The sequence below is a fragment of the Mauremys mutica genome, chromosome 1, assembly GCF_020497125.1.
Source record: "Mauremys mutica isolate MM-2020 ecotype Southern chromosome 1, ASM2049712v1, whole genome shotgun sequence".
In the NCBI taxonomy this organism is placed as follows: Eukaryota; Metazoa; Chordata; order Testudines; family Geoemydidae; genus Mauremys; species Mauremys mutica.
In genome coordinates, this window is record NC_059072.1 from 134,979,540 (window position 1) to 134,998,725 (window position 19,186).

At 40.6% G+C, this 19,186-nt stretch overlaps 1 protein-coding gene across 1 annotated transcript in view; it reads right to left on the reverse strand.

The window, feature by feature from the left end:
* Window positions 1-2,764: 2,764 nt before the first annotated feature.
* The window catches only part of NDUFA9 (NADH:ubiquinone oxidoreductase subunit A9), a 35,899-nt gene continuing 19,477 nt past the window's right edge, over window positions 2,765-19,186 (reverse strand). The window contains exons 5-11 of the mRNA XM_044996775.1: window positions 14,911-15,052; window positions 13,073-13,175; window positions 12,337-12,404; window positions 12,143-12,219; window positions 8,047-8,142; window positions 6,695-6,761; window positions 2,765-3,040 (exon numbers count right to left, since the gene is read on the reverse strand). Coding sequence (XP_044852710.1) covers window positions 2,870-3,040; window positions 6,695-6,761; window positions 8,047-8,142; window positions 12,143-12,219; window positions 12,337-12,404; window positions 13,073-13,175; window positions 14,911-15,052 — 724 coding nt within the window. The 3' untranslated portion in view covers window positions 2,765-2,869. The remainder of the gene's footprint in view (window positions 3,041-6,694; window positions 6,762-8,046; window positions 8,143-12,142; window positions 12,220-12,336; window positions 12,405-13,072; window positions 13,176-14,910; window positions 15,053-19,186) is intronic.

A 19,186-nucleotide genomic window follows, 5' to 3' on the forward strand; every position in this document is an offset into this window, starting at 1 on the left:
GCTGGGAAAGGTAGGGTACATCTACACCACTCGCCGGATCAGCGGGTCTATCCCAGCGATCTATCAGGGATTGATTTATCACTTGCAGTGGAGACACAATAAATCGACCCCCAATTGCTCTCCCGTCGACTGCTGGACTCCAGCTCAGCGAGAGCCGGAAGCAAAGTCAACGGGGGAGCCGCAGCGTACCGCGAGGACGCAAAGTAATTTTAATTCACTCTAAGATTCGTCGACTTCAGCTACGCTATTCTCATAGCTGAAGTAGCGTATCTTAGATCGATCCCCCACCCAGTGTAGACCAGGCCTTAGGCACAGAGATTTCAGGACCAAAGTACCTACTACTGGAGTACCCGATTTGAACTATCCTGTATCTGATTTTTTCCAACCGTCTCTCATTATGTACCACTTTATATGCTCAAAGCACAACTCCCACTGACTTCATTTGCAGTGAGAGTGCTCAGCACTTCTGCAAGTCAAACCCTGGGTCTCAAGTCAGGCACCCAGGAAATGAGGAACACGAAGTGACCATATGAGAAAATCTTGGTTTAAGTGACTTGTCCAGCATCACACAGGAGCTCTAACAGAGACTGGGATAGAATGTAATTCTCATGGGCAGCATTCAACTGCCTTTACTATGAGCCCTTACTTTCTCTTCCTGCAATCCTCAGCCTTATTCATTGCACATCTTCAAAAAATGAAACAGGTCCTACAGAAACAGTCTCTTTCACTACATACTGCTAATTCAACCCCGGAGCACGTCCCTCCTGGGCACTGAATAAAGTAGGGGGCCTCTGAAAAGAAAACAGTACTGATCATGTAATTAAAGACTGCATCATAATAGTTCTGTGCAATCTTAATTAAATCACAAGGGATAGATTAAGATTGCACAGGCAACCTTCATTCTGGCATTTCCTAACTTCTGAGTGCTTAACTTTGCAACCTTACTATTCTTTTAACTCTTTTATATATGTGTAATTTCCTAGTTTTTAAAAAAGCAAAATGAAAACACAAATTCCATCATTGGGCATCATATTAACATCCACTTTGTTCATCAGCAGGGTTGGAACCATTAGATCCATGACACAGACTTCTGCCACTTCACCTAATGGGATAAAAGATAGCAGTAGTAGGTTGTCATCCTCTAGGTAGATCAGCACTAGACAAGGAGGGGCACTGTCAGCAAATATGTGCGAAACACACGGGCAGCAGAGGAATAGTGAGACTCAGAAATTTTGGGTTCCATTGCAGGCTCTGGAAGGGTGTATTCTCTGGTGGACACAGACACTTTTGCTCATTTCACCCACATGTGACACATTCTACCATGTCCCCTCCCACCTGCCCTTATCTAAGTTATGGCTCAGGCTCCTCCCTGGTTCTTTTGTTACAGATCGATTCTCCTCACCTAGCCAATCCATCTTCACTCCTCAAACCTCTCATCCCTCTGCCAGTTTCCTTGTCCAGCCAGTACTAATCTCCCCGTCTGGATGTCCTGTCCCCGTCCCCTCTCCTCACACCCAACCCCAGTACCAATCTTCTTGCCCAGCTAGACACAATTCCTCCCTTCCTCGTTCCTCATTTGATCTCTCCTATCTCAGCTTCCAGTTACCTCCAGACACACGTTCTCTGTCCCCAGTGTCCCAGTCCCTATCTCACCCCCTCATCCTTGTCTGATCTCACTCTCCCCGCCCCCCACCTCCCAGTCCCCTTGCCCAACCCAGTTTGCCACCCAACTCCCAATCCCAGTTTCCTCTCACCCCCGTCTTCCTCCACCTAGTTCTTTGTCACAATCTACACCCACAACCTGTTGTCCCCTCTGCATTTGATTCAGGCAGTTTCCTCTTCCATGCTGCCTGGGTCCAGCAGGGTAGGGCATTGAGAGCACAGGACAGGCAGGCCCCCTATTCTCAGTTCTGGTGCTCGAAGCCAGACAAGCATGAGCAGCTGGGAACTGTGATTGCAGGGACAGTCCTGCTTACTCATAAACTGCAGCATGCAGATGGAATCTTTGAGAAAATCAAACTGCAAAGCTCTAGCAGGTTTCTACTGAGCATATGTGAACTATAAGTTTTCAAAGCCTTATAACTTGGCCAAACTCAGACAGATTTTTACAGGAAGAGGAAAAGGCACATCCCTGACACAAAAGCTGACCCCGGCCAAATTTCAAGCCCCTGCACCAAAGCATGGTGGCACTTGAGCTTTTCAAAGAAAAAGTCACGAGAATTATTTTGATCAACACAACCTTTTTCCCTAGCCTTGTTCTCAAAAACAGCTGAACTTCTTTGGGCTGAAATTTCCCCGCTCCCCCAAAAACGATCAGCTTGAGGCAGACACCCAGTATGGAAAATTTCATCCCAAACAGTTAAACTCTGGCAACATATAAGCAAATAAAACAGGGTCTTATAGTGAGAACTATTGGGCAACCTTAACAGGCAGCACTACCAGCTCCACCTATAATAAGGGATGGCTTCTAAAGTCTGGTGGAGTATTGAAGATGAGAGGACAAGGGCTCTGAATTTGTTTGAGCTAGGTTACGCTAAGGTAGGGAGCCCACTGTACAGTGGTTTTGAGATAGGAAGAAGGAACTGAACTGTATTGTTTAGGCTCCCATGAACTAAAACATTTAATGATCACAAACTGAGCAACATCATGCAGCATGGATTACATGAGCTTTAAAAAAAAAGAGAATTACAGACATGGAGACTTTTCCCCCCCTCCATGATTAAAAACTTGAATGGAAATGATGACGCAGCTGAAATAACGCTTACATGATCAACATAGGGATTTTACTCAGTATGTACAGAATTCTCCAAACAAAAGTAGGTCAGCAAAAAGGCAGTCTGAAAAGCACTGGAAGCCACCTTTGCCACTGTTAGATGGGAATAGTCTTTGATGGTTTTGTATCATCCAGCTCAGTGTCCAGCCAGCGAAATTTGCGGTGACGGCGCAGAACTTCAATAGCTTTTAGTTCTACGGGAGTTGGTTGAATGCCCAGGTCCTCCAACCCAGGAAGATCAGGGAACTTCACGTCTGTTGTATGAAACTTAAAAAAAAAAAAAAAAAAAAAAGTAGTAAGAATGAGCATAGCAGAGAGAACAGCTCTACATGTACAGTTATTCAGCTATTACAGTAAATCTAATCCTTAATGTACTAAATACTATGTACTTATAACTGAGCTTGCCTTTTGTCCTCCGGAAAAAACTGGTATGGAATACTAGGACTAGAAACAAATTTAAATAAGTCTAAATGCAATGCCATAGCATCACTGCAGATCCTGGGAGAGTCTACTTCAACTATTTGCAAAATTCCCTTTATATTAGTGCAGGCTGCTGGCATAAGATCTTTCCCAGGAGAAATAAAGCTCCAATACAATGCACTGTTGGATCTTACAATGGATTACATGGGACTGTGCAGCTACTGCTTAGGGATCAGGTAACTACATGCCACCTCCAGATCCCTGATCACAATTTGCATACATGGATGTGTGTGTTTGGTGGTGGGGGAGGGCCTGCAGGCAGGCCTGATCCAAAGAAGTCATGTACATTTGTGTCCTGAATTAGCTTCAACAGGAGTTGCAGATTTATATTAGGGTACAGAGGAGACAAGCAAATGCACTGCATTTCTTTACTCCCTCCCTTCTCTTTCATATATTAATGAGAAGTTTACTGTGCACCACCTGCAAAGAATTAATGCTGACCTTGCATTCACAAGCACATAGCTGGACTGAAATTACTTCTCTGGCAGTTTGTCAGAAAACTTACACTGAACTAACAACTGTGATGGGCTGCTTTATTCAGTTTGCAGTCCTGTACAGATTCTCTCATACAAAGATATATTCACTCATTTAGCTCCTCCTCTGGTAGATAGTGCAAGATTGTTCCTTACTGTATATTCCCCAATGTTTTGGTTCAAGTCCAAGTTTAAAAGGGCTCAAGTGATAGGACCTTGGGAGCATATTCCATAACCTCTTCCATTTCACACATTACAACTGAGCTTGAACTTTAAAGCCACATACATATGGCTAAAATTGTCATTTTAAAAGAATTGTTATAACTTTAGAAAATTTGCAGTTTTTAATGAAGAAAATTTGCTACCTTTGCTATTGTTGGTGTCATTAGGCATAGCCCTAGGTAACTCAGGAGGGTGGAAAACCACAGTGTTAATGAGGCCTTTCTGTGCCAGGCCTGAATGAGCCCAGGTTGGTGCTATGTTTGTCCAGAGTACCTCCATGTTGGACTCTGATTGACCTTGCGGGCCAGAATTAAGAATGGAATGTGTAAACAGCTCCTTATCAGTGCAACACTGGCACCAGGAGATAATAAAGAGGCCTACTTGTGTCTGATTTGTTATTCTGCCTCCCTCAGCCAAAGAGAGTAAAAAAGCTAACAGCCTTGAAAAGTTACTAACGAGATAAATTGTTTGCTGTCAAGAATGATTTAATTTGCTTAGTGTAATTGCTAGCTATACAATGTGTCTACTATATAGGAGGGGAGTAAAGGGGGGGGGGAGAATAGTGGGCGGTAATGAAAATGCCTAGCTAAAATCATGTATAAGAGGAGAAACACAGCTTGCATCTGTGTGCAGGATTTGAGATTGCTATGTCTCCCTTGCACCTTATTTGGGCTCAAATAAACTTTAACTGCTTCTCCACCTTGGTGTGTTTATTGGAGCGAAGCACACCGGGCAACGGACCACTGTTGCTGTCCTCGAGCATTCTGCGCTGGCAACACTATGAAAGCTCTTTAAAATGAGGTAATTAAAATTTGATTCTGGATTCCTGAGATCAGCATTTGCACCATGTCCTTGCACCAACAAAACCTCTACACATATCTTTGTTTATGCTATTTAGGTTCACCCTATGTAGCTGCACACCAGCAGCATTTTAGCCTCATCTCTGCTACACCACAGCTTTGAACCCTCCATTAAAAACACTTCCCTTGCTTCTCTGCTGTGTGCTCCAGCAACTGCATTATCAAACTCTGTTTAATCTTGACTGCTGCAGCTGCTCACCTTGGAGCAGGAAGACAGCTGGATTTTGCTAGTTTTGGTTTAGAACATTACAACCCCTGAGAACCTTAGTGTTGTGGGTATCCCACTGTGATCCAACAACAAAGGCTTGCAAGCAGTTTATCCAGCTGAGCCCACTGAAGCTAGTGCGCCTATGAGCTGCATTGTTATGATCACAACAGACCAATTGAGGGCAACTTTCTCTAGGGTGGCAGAGCAAGGAAAGAGGGTCAAGTATTTGCAATATGCCCTGGACTAACTCACGAATAAATAAGAAGCTCTTACATAGCACTTTTAACAAGGGATCTCAAAGTGCTTTACCAAGGGGGTGAGATGTTTCTATTTCACAGAAGTGGAAACTGAAGCACAAGTGACTTGCCCAAGGTCACACAGTGAGCAGATCTGGGAACAGAACCTGAGTTTCCCGACTCAGTCCAGTGCCATGTCCTGCAGACCACGCTGCGTCCAATTAAAAGTGATGCACACATTATGTTCAGTCAGACTACTGCTGCCCTACCTTAGTGAAAGGTTATCTAAATAACTCCATTTATGCAAAGATGTGTGGAATATCACCAATAACCTTTGGAAAAAATTACATCAGGTACTGACATTAGGGGGTATGACTGCATTTTTGCTAACCTTACCCATGGAATAGCAAGGCTTTGATATGTTAATATTGGCTAATACCCACATTTTCACAGTTGAAACAGGATTTGGCAAGAACCACATAGCTAAAACTACATTAAAAGCAACTATGAAAAGTTATGGATAAATGTCAAGAGGCAACACTTTTGCTTATTGGTCAGAAGATCACGGATTCCAGAGTTAAATTAGGACTTCAGTCATACCCAATGCCGAGATTTCACCTTGAGTTGTTAAAAGGTGTCATCATCTGGATGGGATATTAAACCAAATTCCCTTCTGCCTACCCTAGTAAAACAAAAATCCTGCAGAAAATAGCTATGTATGCTTAACTGTGCTTCAAGGGAAGATGCTTGTGATTTATTTAAGTGCATATAAAACTAGGAAAAAAATCCTCACTCACTGCACAAAAACAGGCAAACTTTCCAACAGAAAACAGTCAGCTGCATGCCAGATGTCTACTTACAATAGTTCTCTCTTCCCAGCCACCCCTTCCTCTGATACTTAAGAGAAAAGGTTTATCTTTCCAGGTTACTGTCAACAATTCAGTTGTCAGTCAGCCTGGCTCCTTCCTTACATGTTTAAGAGAAATGTGCCAAACCCAGCTGGCCTTGATTTCCCATTCAATAGCTGCCAGAATAAACCAGAAGAACCTCCAGGCTGCTTCAGGTATGCATCCCTTTGCAGTCAACTCCCACATCATCCAACAGGCCTGGACAGGTAAAAGTAAGTGGGAATTCATGGGGTACAGTAGCTGCAGCAACTATGCTATGTATCCCATGAGGACATTTGAAGTCAGTAAAGGAGTACTCTGAAATCTTAACCTCTCCATAAAGAGATTTTTGTCTCCAAGAACAGTCTGAGAATGTTTGCAGGGTTTATACATTCTGTTAATGATACTAACACACCAAATTCTATTTGTGGAACAGATTGAAAAACTGCAATACACAATCTGCAGGGACATCATGTTTCATTACTCCTTGGATTGCTAAGAAACATTCATAACACTTCCCCAATGAAAAGATTAACTGTGCTTCCCCAGACCTACCCGATCCACTTTGTCTCTCGTTGTCCATGGTTCAAATGGACTAATCTCAAAGAATCTTGCAAATAAACTGTAACCATGAAAAATGGTGCAAACGTGAGTATTGTCATGATACAGATACACAGAAGGCAATTCAGACAGGCATGAATATTCAGACTACCCAAGGAATTAGCATTTTCTGTTCCATATTTCATTTTCCTAGCTGGAAATTCCATTAGTGCATAGTTAGGAATGTTAAGGTTTCAGCAAATTCTCAGTTATGGTTCTGATTACTATAAATGATCGCTACGACATTCTTCCATCTCCCACCTTCAGGGAAATGATGTGTATGTGTGGGATAGGGGAGGGAGATAAAAATCCACATTTAATAAATCCTCATTTATAATCCCACTTTTGAAACTAGAGGGACTAGTATGCCTCTTTTTCAAGCTTTGCTCCTTGGAAGGCATAGGCAATAATCTCACCACTCATAAGTGGTGCAATTCAAAGCCTCTAAGGCTAAAGCATGCTTGCTGACAGCAACAATTTAATGGATGTGCAAGCCAGGGGATGTAGTTTGGAGCTATTTGCATATATAATTTCCATATTATAAAAAGTGCAGTTTTAGTCTTTAAAAAATGATTGAAAATGGCAGTAGGGTGATGAAACCCAATGTTTATTTTTGCTCAATGCCTCAACATGAGATTTGCTCAGTTTAAGTGAACAGGTGGGTTTTCTAACTGCTAGCCCTGCAAACCAAGCCTGGAATCTAAGATCCAAGATTTTTTTTCTGGTTTATGCATTATCATTCAATAGTCATGATTCCGTAAGCCAATTTCTGCCTTCTGTTATCCTTATACAATCCCATGGTCTCCAAAGGTAAAAGGGCAAAATTTGGTGTTGCTGATTTACTTAACAGTTCTGTTGACGATACTCAAGGCCAGAAAAGAATCCAGTTCACTCCCTCATAGCTATGCTGTCTCTGCAGTGCTAATGTAAGTGGATTCATTTTGCCACTGAATGACTGAACACACAGCAGATCTGGACACCTTTGGTTAGTTTTGGTTTAGCAAAAATGAGACCATTTAATAATTGCATAGTGAGCATGCATAGTGAAGAGTTACCTTAAGATTACAACAACTGCACACTTAATTGCAGTACGGCCTAATGGGTGGATTTTTGGCTGAGCATGAGAACTAAAATAACTGATGAGTATTTTGGGAAATTCAGTCTACATCAACCTCTTATTACATCCCTTGCAGTTATCCTGTAGTAAAGTTTAAAGACCAATGCAAATAATCAGTTACTTTAAATTCTTCATGCTTCTACCCACTTGACGGGCGGCAATTTCTAAGCCAAGAAAGAATTCTACTTACTGGTAGAGAGGACGTGGGAGTGGGTATGGGAGATAGTATCTATGGGCTGTCGCATACAGATAGTCTACCAAGTCATAAAGAAGGTATCGATGAGGTCTGCAAAAAAAGGGTACCAGTTAAATGATGCTGTTTCATGCCTCCTTTTGCAAATATTCAAGTAAACATAGCAACATCTACTTTTCTTCAATCTAAATGATTTTTCACTGTTGTTGCCAGAGGGCAGCATTAAGGGAAATTTAATGGCTCAAGAGAAAACTGTGTTGTTTGAAACAGCAAGCAGTGAGGTCAGTAAAACGTACAAGCATCATATACAGAGCGTGAGGACACAATAGGTTTTATGAGCTTAGTGATACCAACCAGATTCATCCCCAAGGTCTAAGTCTATTGCCTTTAATGAGCTTGCCACATTTAAATATGGCCTTATTAAACCTGGGTACAACGTTTTCAGTGTTGTGACTGAACTGGACTTGCAGTGTCCTAACACTCAGACTTCTATCCATCTTGCCCTGGAAGGAGGCCAGGAAGTAGTGGATTTTGTTTAGATTCACCAACATCTTGTTTTGAACTAGGACCCCAAATAGCAGACTTTGCCAAGGAAAAGGGGGTGGTACCCAACTCTAACAGGGGAGAGATCATGGGCTACCAGAACACCTCTGGACCAAGAATTTACCTATTATCTGGAGGACTTTGCCTCTCAGTGAGAAGGCAGAGTGGTAGAAATAAAGGAAACCTCCCAGGAAAAAAAAAAATCCACCCGCCCCAGGGCTAATAGCTTTAGCACTGGAGTGTCATTTTCCTGCTTATCAGGTTGGGCACTAGTTCCACACACAGTTGTGGCAGATTAAGAAGAAAACAAATTATTGGCGATCCCACTCCCCTGCCTGGTTCTTGATCTGATTTTGCCAGTTTGTCCTGGCAGTTTAGTACTCCTGTTAAGTAAAAGGCTGAGCCTAATAGAGAATTTTTCTTGGCCCATATAAGGATTTGTCAGAACTCTGTTGCCAAATCATAACAACTGCCCATGGCAGCCCTTTATTACTGAGCTATGTGATATATCACACAGTCTGTCTGAATCCTCATAACGTTGTCATGCAGGTCATGATCGAAGGAGCATTGAACATGCCAACGACTTTGGTCTCTGAAGGATTTATTGGGAATTCTCAGCTAGCAACCAGTGACCTTGATGACCCACAAGCCCTGATGTGACTGTTGTAACTATCATAAAGTCGGGGCATTCCAGAAGTAATACTCGGTGGTATTTTCATATTTAGTTTCCAGGGGAAAGTGGGATTTCAGATCCAGCTGTAAACACAGGAGGATCAGACAGTGCCAGGATTATGGTGACCAGCAAGTGAGCTTGTTAAACTACACACATTACATCTGTGCAGATGGCCATGAAACTGCAGGTTGGGACAATTGACTCAGAGAGGTGAACAAACTTCAGTTTGACAAGCCTTGGTTCTGATGGGAAAACTTTGTGTTTCCATGTATCAGAGCTTGTGCCCACAACTGACAAGCTCTTGGGAAGGAAGAGCAACGTTTAATAATTGTGTAATTCCATTTTCTTAAAGAATATGGAAAATACTATGGAAAAACCACAAAAGTTATCAGGGGCACCAGACCAAGGATAGTACAGCAACATCTTTAACTATTTTTTTTTTTAAACTGACTAGGTCAAATATTTTCTAATTTGTGTGCCTAGAGTCAGATATCTAAATGCAGAGTTAGGAGCCACCTAAATGTAGGTGGCCTGATTTTCAGTGGTGCTGAGAACCAGCAGTTTCTATTGACTACAATGGGATTTGTGGATCTCAGCACCTTTGGAAAAATCAAGCCACCTATATTTAGGTGCCTAAATATGGATTTATGAGCCTAACTTTAGGCACCCAGAATTGAAAACGCTGACAGACTTCAAACTGACAGTGCCCCTTTAATACCTCATTCTTATAAAGCCACATTAAATGACATCACAAGAGGGAAAGACTGACCACCAGTATCCACTGCATATGAAACTGGAGGGATACCATAGTGAAAATATCATAAACTAATGAATACAGAAAAGTTATTAAGTCACAGATAGGGTTTTTACAACCCAAGTCCCAGGCTACTAAACATATTTTATATAATCGTGTGGAGGGTTTTTTTTAGAAGCACTTTGTAACTTGACTACTTAGCTATCATTCCTCTCCATGATGTAAATCAAATGCTTCTCTCGCCTCATAGACTAACTAGACCTAATTCTGCTTTGACCCCATATTACATCACTGAAATGTGGAAGTCAGAGCAAAATTTGGCTCTTGGGAGTTTGCTGATATCCTATTCTACCCTGGAATTTTTGTGCTTAGACCACTGAGTTGCTACCCAGTTTGGTTCTGAGTGCCCCTACAGAGTTGTTCCAGAATTCTCTCCAAATCTAAGGGTCTACATCAGAGGCTTTCACCAAAGTCAGTGGGATTTCTCCTTTAGTTTTTGCCTCTACCTTGTATTACTACTTTATCTTAAATACCAGGTATTATAAATCAGAATTACCAAAAATAAAGATTTTAAGTGAGCTGTTTCTACTTCATGAAAACATCTAAATGGGGCTCTTAACGAACAGAGATACACTTGTTAATGGTGGAATAAGGGAGGTGTAACTGACAAATAGATTTCTAAATTTACAGTAAGATGTTAAATTATGTTCTTCAGGGAACTGGCTGATAGTTTTCTCCATGCTAATGAAATAATGCATACAAATTTCTCTTTAAGCTTACTCCTCTCTCACTTCCTTTATAGAATATCATGACAGCACATATGTTACTAAATCCTATATAATAAAAAAATCAGTGTTCATAAGAACGGTTCCCTGTGTTGATGTTCACATTAGACAAAAAAAGAAAACCCAGAACAGAATGTCATGTGTTAAACATTAACCATCTGCCTGTATGTTGTATCCCTTTCCTACACGCTTTATCTATCTTGTCTAGTTAGATTGTGAGCTCTACAAGCAGGACTGCCTATTTCTCCGAATATGTATACAACAATAAATACAATGGAGCCCTAATTGGGGTCACCAGAATATTAACACTCATGGCTCAAGTCTGTGTTTTTTATTATTATTTTTTTCAAACAAAGGAGATGGAATTTATTCCAGCTAAAACAGAATGTATAACACAACGGGGAAACAGAATTTACTACATAATATGTAGGACCCTTCATTTTTAGTTTTTATTTATTTTTTCCTGGGAATTTATCAGTGTTCACTACAACAACAAAAACAAGTTAAAATCAGTGCAAAAAACTATTAACAGTTTTTCTGGGTAAATATCGGGGTTTATTTTGGTGGACGGAAAGATGGGGGGTGGGAATATTCAGTAGATTAATGCTTTGAATTCCGTTCATCAATGTGGTTTGCTGCAGAACTAAAACAGAACTCAAAACACAATGCCACCTCTGAATTAAGAAAATAGCTTTCTAATCCCCAATAAAACTTTTCATTTGAATAAACAGTTTACTGCTGTAGACTTAGAAATACTGGCCTATAAATATTTACATTTAATAATTGGGCCACACCGTTTACAGCGCATACACTCAACTTCATCCCTTTCTCCTGTGGTTTTTTTTTTTGTTTTTTTTTAATTCCGAACAGTTCCTTGTGTTCTGAAATGTATTCTGATACAGATTTTCATTTTCTTCCCATTTTAGTATGTCAAATCTTTAAATCATTACCTGCTAACGGCTTGAAATGTGTACGTGAGATTCATCAGTATGTTCAGATGCACGCACACTTCAGAGTGTGTGGACCTGTTTGTTTATTGTATCTTCTAGACTAGTACATAGCCTTACTTCGACAGGTAGCTTTGCATATACACACAGACTAATGTATTATCATAATACATCTCTCTCATGCAATGTATTGTATTTTCCTAATAAAACAAGTTATTTTTTATATATCTGAATTATAGAAAAGTAGGGTGAAAAATCAGAAAATCTTGTAAAATCTGGGACTTTTTCAGTAAAAATTGGTTTAAACTGAAAATGATTGGGCTTAATAATATGTGAAAAAAGGCACCACACAAAATCACTATAGTTAATTAGAATCAGATGAGTAACCTACCCAGTCAAGGCATATGTTTTCCCTTTAGCATCAGGATCCTTAATTGCACTAATAATTGCCTTGGCTACGTCAACAACCTAAGAGAAATATTTATATTAGTTTAAAAATATTTTTAAAATAACTTTAGAAAAGCAATTCTACATGTGGTTTGAAAACAAGTTTTGTTTTGCCTTTTTTTTTTTTTAAATACCTACATATACAGGTTGCTTCTCTGTTTTCTTGCCAAGAGCAATAAGTGGCACACCACCAAAGGTACGCATCTCTGGTAAAGGAGACAATGAGTAACTTAAGAATGTAATCAGTAACTCGGGGCATTGGGCAATAACCAACACATGATGTTTCAGAGCAAGGCAGATGAGCCAAAATGCAACTACACAGTGTTGAGCTACTATGGAAAGGGACTATGTTTAAAAAGTTCATAAACAGTCTTATTCAACCACAGTCTAAAATGTTTATTACCTTTTACTGCAATTAGCAGTGCATAACCCATACAACCTTGGGAGAGGGACCTGGATTCTATTCTGGCTCATGTATCAGCATCAGAATTGCTAAATAAATGACAGTTGCAGAATCTTTATTCTTGATGATGCATGAGCCAGAAAGAGAACCCAGCTCAATTGTTGCACTCCAGCACTGGCAATTAGATAAAATAAGCAGACAGTGTCTCAAACACTCCAGATAAAAACATGAAGTCAAATACTATAAAGTCACTTTTCAGAGTAGACACTGAATATTCTTTCCTAATCCCCACAGGTCATGATCTTAAACATGAGGTTCAGTTTTATTTACATGATATAGATGCCTTAAAGTACAGGAGCTTTGCAGAACAAGTGTGCTTGTCCCCTTGAGAAGGCAAATTATTTATTCCCTACTTCTACAGCCTCCAGGGTTAGTTATATAGATTGCATATTGTTTTATTGCAATACATACTTGCATAATAATTGAAAAACCGGTCCTCTCTTCCAAATATCTCAGCGGGCTTCATAATGACAGCATCTGGAAATTCCTCCCTCACTACCCTCTCTCCAACAGCCTGCATTAAATCAATATAAACAAACCAAACAACATCTCATTAATGTGATCTACTCTAAACAGGCTGGGGGTTTCTCAACCTTTTTGATACCAGGGACCAGCTTGCTGCCTTCCTAAACTGTGTTCTCAGGACCAGCACCGGTCCCCAGATTGGTTGTTGAGAAACACGGATATACAGAGTATTATCGCATCATTCATTGTAACAATACCTGAATAAAATATTCCATGAACTAACTCTGGCAATAACATCTCAACATTATTTCCATCCAGGCCATTTGGTCTTTGAGATGCACAGAGGTATAGCAACGTGCAGTTCTCAGGGCAACCCACAGAAGCACCATCAACATTTCTTTAATGGGACTCAGTTATAGGTTACTTACGTAACTCCCTCCTTAGTGACGAGATAAATACATAAAGCAAAGGAGTTTAAGAAATAGCTTGGCCTCAGCACATTTCACATTCCCCACATGCAGGGTTCAGAATAAATCAGGTGAGTCACAGGCCCCCACTTTGCTATCACAAATGAGTTGAAAAACTCTGCTTGACTACAGTTTAAACTTGGTTGCAGCTGAATTGTTTTCTAACATTTGGCTGGCCTACGTTGACAAGGCCAAACTATATTCTAGCCTAGTTAGAAACCAGGGCTATAACTCATTTTTTAGAATTGTCCTAATGTGATTTGGCCCCCATTTTAAAATTTTGCTTTGATACTGTGAAAGTCTGGTGAGTTCACGGAGAGGCCTACATAACCAAAAATGAGGCAGAAGCCATCTGAAAAAAAGCAAGGGAGCAGAAAAATATGGTATTCCCTATTAAGAAAAAGAGATTAAAGACTAGTACAGTGAAACCCTGCTATAATGCGATGTTTGGGGTCCAAAAACTTCCATCGCGCTAAATGCGGGGTTGTGGTAGAGCAGGGTTTCAAACCAGTCAGTTTGTCAGTGGTCCCCAACGCGGTGCACTGATGTGCGCTGCCTAGTGCCCAGCAGGGGAGAGGAGCCGTGGCCCCCGGCCTGCCGGGGACAGAGAACTCCGGGGCTGCGGGCGCCGGTGCTCTCTGTCCCCGGCAGGTGCGGGGCTGCAGCTTCTCTCCCCTGCCATGGTGTTGGGGACCATTGGTACAGTACTGTATTATGCCTTAAAGGGGAGCCAACCTATGATCGCGTTATGTGCGGTTTCGCATTATAGCGGGGCGTGTTACTGCGAGGTTTGACTGTACTGATAATTGTGGTAGAAGAGAGCCTATGTGCTGTAATCCCAATACAAAAGACAGTAATTTTGAAGCCTTTCTATACTCTTGCCCCCCATTTCTTCATTCCCACTACCCACTTACCCCACTCATATGCCACACCACCACCGGTCGTTAGGCCTGTTCCCAAATATCGACATTTTTGCTGACCAAGACAGCTCCCTCCTCTTAATGAGAGTGATACTAGATGCAGGGGATGCTTGAGGATATAGGGGTAAACCAGATTAGATCAAAGATTACTTTTTTTTCCCCCTAGAAATGCGTATGGAGAGCTAGGTGGGTCTGTATACACACTGAAGGGCACACTGCACTGGGCTCAGGCCCAGGCGCACTGTGTCTAATGGTGTAAGGAGACTACATTTTAGGAATTGCTCCCAACCAGGGAAAATATAACTAAGTGGACACAGTTCCTAAAGTAATCTCTTGAAATGGATCTGGCAAAACTTTTCAGTCTTCTGAATAAAATACAGACTGAACTCAGACTCACTTTATTCCTAAGGTATTTGGAAGGACTTTTCATGTCAGCATTCAGGTGAGAGATGTGAATGAGCTTTTCTACTCCAGCTTCCCTGGTTACCTGGGCAATATCTCTAGGAATATTTACAAATTCATCTTCAAAACTGAAGTTTCTAAAATAAGAAAATAAATGTTACTTTAAGAATCTTAAGAACAACCGAGCCTGTTATCTAGTTCACTGTCACATGTTTCCTGAACAGATTTCAGAAGCGCATTATGATGCTACTGTTAGAAAAATGTCCTTAAATGAAGGGACTCTTTGCATATTAAAGACACAAGCAATTCAAACATGGCAGAATACTGTACCAAAGCAACTCTACTTTATGGTTTTACATTGTCTCTAGTTAGACTAAAGCGCAGCTTGAAAAATTCACTCATCTGCTTCTCTGGCAAGCAGGAAATTTTTCCAGGCAAATGCTATCAATTTCAGCAGAAGCTAAACTTTTCAGAAATAAAAAGTATGCTTGTAGCCCTTTTTTCAGGTTACCTTTAAGCCACATGTTAAGACTGTAAACCAATGTAATGTGTAATCTTCCTGAAAACTATCAGTTTCAGTGCTTCTAACTGTTGCTCAGTTTTTTCAAGTTTCAGCCTTGTGAAATTTGACTGGTCTTGTCAGTTTTCACATCATCTATTAAAAACACTGCAAGCAGCGTGAAACTGACAAGAATCAAGTCAATTTCATGGTGGTGTTGCTTGGGAAAACTCCAAACAGCTTCAGAAGCAGGAATTGGAGCTATTCAATGGGAAGCAGAACATAAGAACTGAAGTTCTGAAATGGATCCGTTCTTGTGGAAGCCAGAAAACTGAAAGGGGCAGAGCAGCAGTGATCACCTCAGAGAAGTGAAGAGGCACTTGAATAGGGGTGGATGGAACAGAGAATGTTCCTTCTCACATTCAGCATCCAGAAGGGCTTGGGGGAGGAGTTTCAAATTTATCAGATACCTCCTAGACTGAGCCTTATACAAAAACAGGTCCCCACAGCAGAGATACAATAACCTGTAGAAATCTCAACAGACTACCACTGGACAGAAACTGAAAAAGGAGAGAGTTGACTTCTCTTGCCTACACACTATCCCTGGAAGGACCCCCAGCTTCCATCATCTACATCTGTCTTTGGACAGTAGAAGTTTTAGTCCAATGCTGCTATTGTAATCTGTCACCCCAACTCCACAGATCTCATTGATGTCTTTATTTTTGAGCATTCCAGAATTATTCTGATCCTAGGAAGTTCTTGGAAACATTACTCTTGCTCTGCTTGCAAAAATGCATATACTAGAAACACAAAACAAGAATGAACAGCATCTTCTAGAATTATGCAGTGACTAAACAATATAGGATACCAGATGAGATCAGATACTAATACTATGCAGAAAGGCTCAGTGATGGAGGCTCAGTGATGGAGGTTAGCCATAAAAGGAATCTCACTGTTTTTCTTCCTGCTTATGTGGTTCACAAGTATTAGGGCCAGGAGGAATCATTATGATCATGTAGTCTGACCTCTTGCATAAGACAGTCCATATAATTTCATCAAGTGGGTTCCTGCATCAAGCCCTATCTTCTGGTTGAGCTACAGCATAGTAGTTAAATTTTTGTTACTGTTTAGTCCTGTGAAAGGTGTTACTTCAATAACCAGACAATCTTCCCTCTAGATAAAGCAAGGTTTCTATATGGGGCAGACAAAGGTGTTTTAAATGAGCACATGGAGAATATAATGTGAAGGATATAGGTAATCCCAGTGGCAAGTCTACAGACACTTCGCTCTCCTTCCCCCCACCCCCAGACAAGCACCGCATTTAAATTTATTCCAGGATCAATTTTTTGTCTCCCAAATCAGCAATAAAGAGTTCAAAGATACTGTATTCAGACTTTAGAGATAGTGAACACAAATCTGATGTTTTAGATATAACTAGTAATATATAAACCAAGTGTCAGGGCAAGGACGTCGCCAAGTATGTCCGGGCAAATGCATAAAAAGTGTTGTTCAATGTCAAATATCTTGTTGTTTACATACTTAGTAGTATATGTAATAGTGCATGTGTTTTGTTAATCTGTTTATTTTAAAGTTCTACAAGGAAATCACCGCCAGTGTGGTTCCCCCACTGTCTGCGATTTGGGGGGCGTGTCATAAATAAACAGATCAGGGTTAAGGTCTCTTTTACCTGTAAAGGGTTAACATGCAGTACCTGATGACCACCTGACCAGAGGACCAATCAGAGACAAGATTTTTTTCAAATCTCTGTGGAGGGAAGCCTTTGTCTGTGTTCTTTGTTAGAACTCTTTTTGGATCTAAGAGAGGACAGTCATGTCTCCAAGTTCTCCTGGAGTAGTTTCTACTAATTAATAGTGAGTATTAATTAGAAAGGCGAATTAGTCTTATGATTTGATTCCTATGTTTGCAATTCTGTGTGTTTGTTATTGATTATTCCTAATTCTGCCTGTACTGGTTGTACTGAGAAGAGAGAGGATTCTCTCCAGAACTTAGCAAGGTTATACCCTATGAGTATCCAGCTTGGACTCATAGAGATTCTGTATTTTCTTATTTTTCTTTTAATAAATTCTTTCTATAAGGATTTGATTAAATCCCTTCTACTGTGGATATAGGGGAAGGGGCTAAGACATTCTTTCTCGGTGATTCACAGAGTTGAATCGGTGTGTATCTCTCCACAGTGGCTAGGAGAGAGGGAGGGGGGGAAGTGGGCTGCTTCCCTGTGTGTGTGAGATTCAAGGAGTTTGAATCAAGGTATCTCTCTCTCCGGAGCAGGCTGGAGAGAGGGAAGAGAGGGGAGGGGGAAGGTTCCTCCTCTGTGAGTTGATCTGTGTTCCCAGGGAGTGTCTTTGAAGGGAGACAGGGGGAAAACAGGGGTGTCCCGGCCCACGTAATTGACCGAGGTGGTGGCAGCAAAGGGGACCTACCCTAGGATTTTGGGGTGGGGGAAGACATGCGGGTCCTCACTTTGAAACCCCCCAGTTTCAAGTGAGGGTAGACTCTGACACCAAGGTCTTAGGAATGCATATCAAATAACATGGACCTTGTTAGATACACAGAGCAAGTCATTTTTTAAAGCAAGTGAGCATTCAGTAGATTCAAATGATGTAATGGAAGGCTAAAAAAGCATCTACTAGAGTAGAAGTAACTAAAATGGCATCTACCAGACAGAAAAGAAAAAAAGCAGGGCCTCTATAAACTAACTGTGATCATCAAATGAGTCTGTCAAGCAGGTTCCCTCATGAAAGTTATGTGTTCTGTTTGAATAGTCAGGTGTAAGTTGAAGCATATGCTTGCTTATAAAGGCATACTGCTTTAGTCTCCAATTCACAAATATTTTTTTTCTAATGACACCAACTGATCGTTTAGCAAGAAAAGAGAACCATATCACAAGTTTTTTGGCCCCAATTAGGGATGTCCATGTTGTAACATTTGCTTCTTTGGAGTGCGAACACAAAGAAAACATGTTATATCACATTAGGGAACCATGTTGTAACTTAAATTAAAAATTATGCTACCCTTTTTCTTGTCCTTGATGACACCCAAAAAAGAGTTTTAAATATGGATGCTAGTCACAACTAATCTTGATAAAGGACTGAGCTCTAGTTTGGGTTGTGTGTGTAAACAGGGCCTACACAAACTTGAAGTAGTCATGATTACAAATAAAAATATTGGAGACTATCACAGGTATTTCTTTCAATCTAAAATAAGCTTTAGGTTTTTGTTTTTTTATGAGTTTCACAATTTATTCTAAATCCCATGTCTGTTAATAAATTAGCAGTATAAGAAGGAGCATACTGCTTCTGAAGCTAATAAGGTGTTCATGACAAAATCCCATAGAACTGACAAATTCATTCATAGATTTAGGAACTTTCCACTAGCTATTCTCATTTATTAAAGTCTATACATGAATAGGAAATGCTTGGCCAGAATTTATATTAGGCCAAAATTCAATCCTGCATCAAAGTGGCTGTGGTTAGTCAGAATATTAGGGTCTCCATTTGCTACAAGTTCTATGAACATTTTTACACTACAAATGTAAATCCACAAAAATGTGTACACATTAATGGCATAATATTAGTTCAGCAAACCAACATACATTATGATTGAGAAAGCAGTAAATTCAACTCTTTATAATGGAGCAAAACTCATGCAAATGAGCAAAACTCTGTAAACATGGAAAGAATGTAAAGCTTAGCTCCAGCTCACACTCAAGACCCCAGTTAACCCTTCGGTCACACAGAAGAACTGTGACACA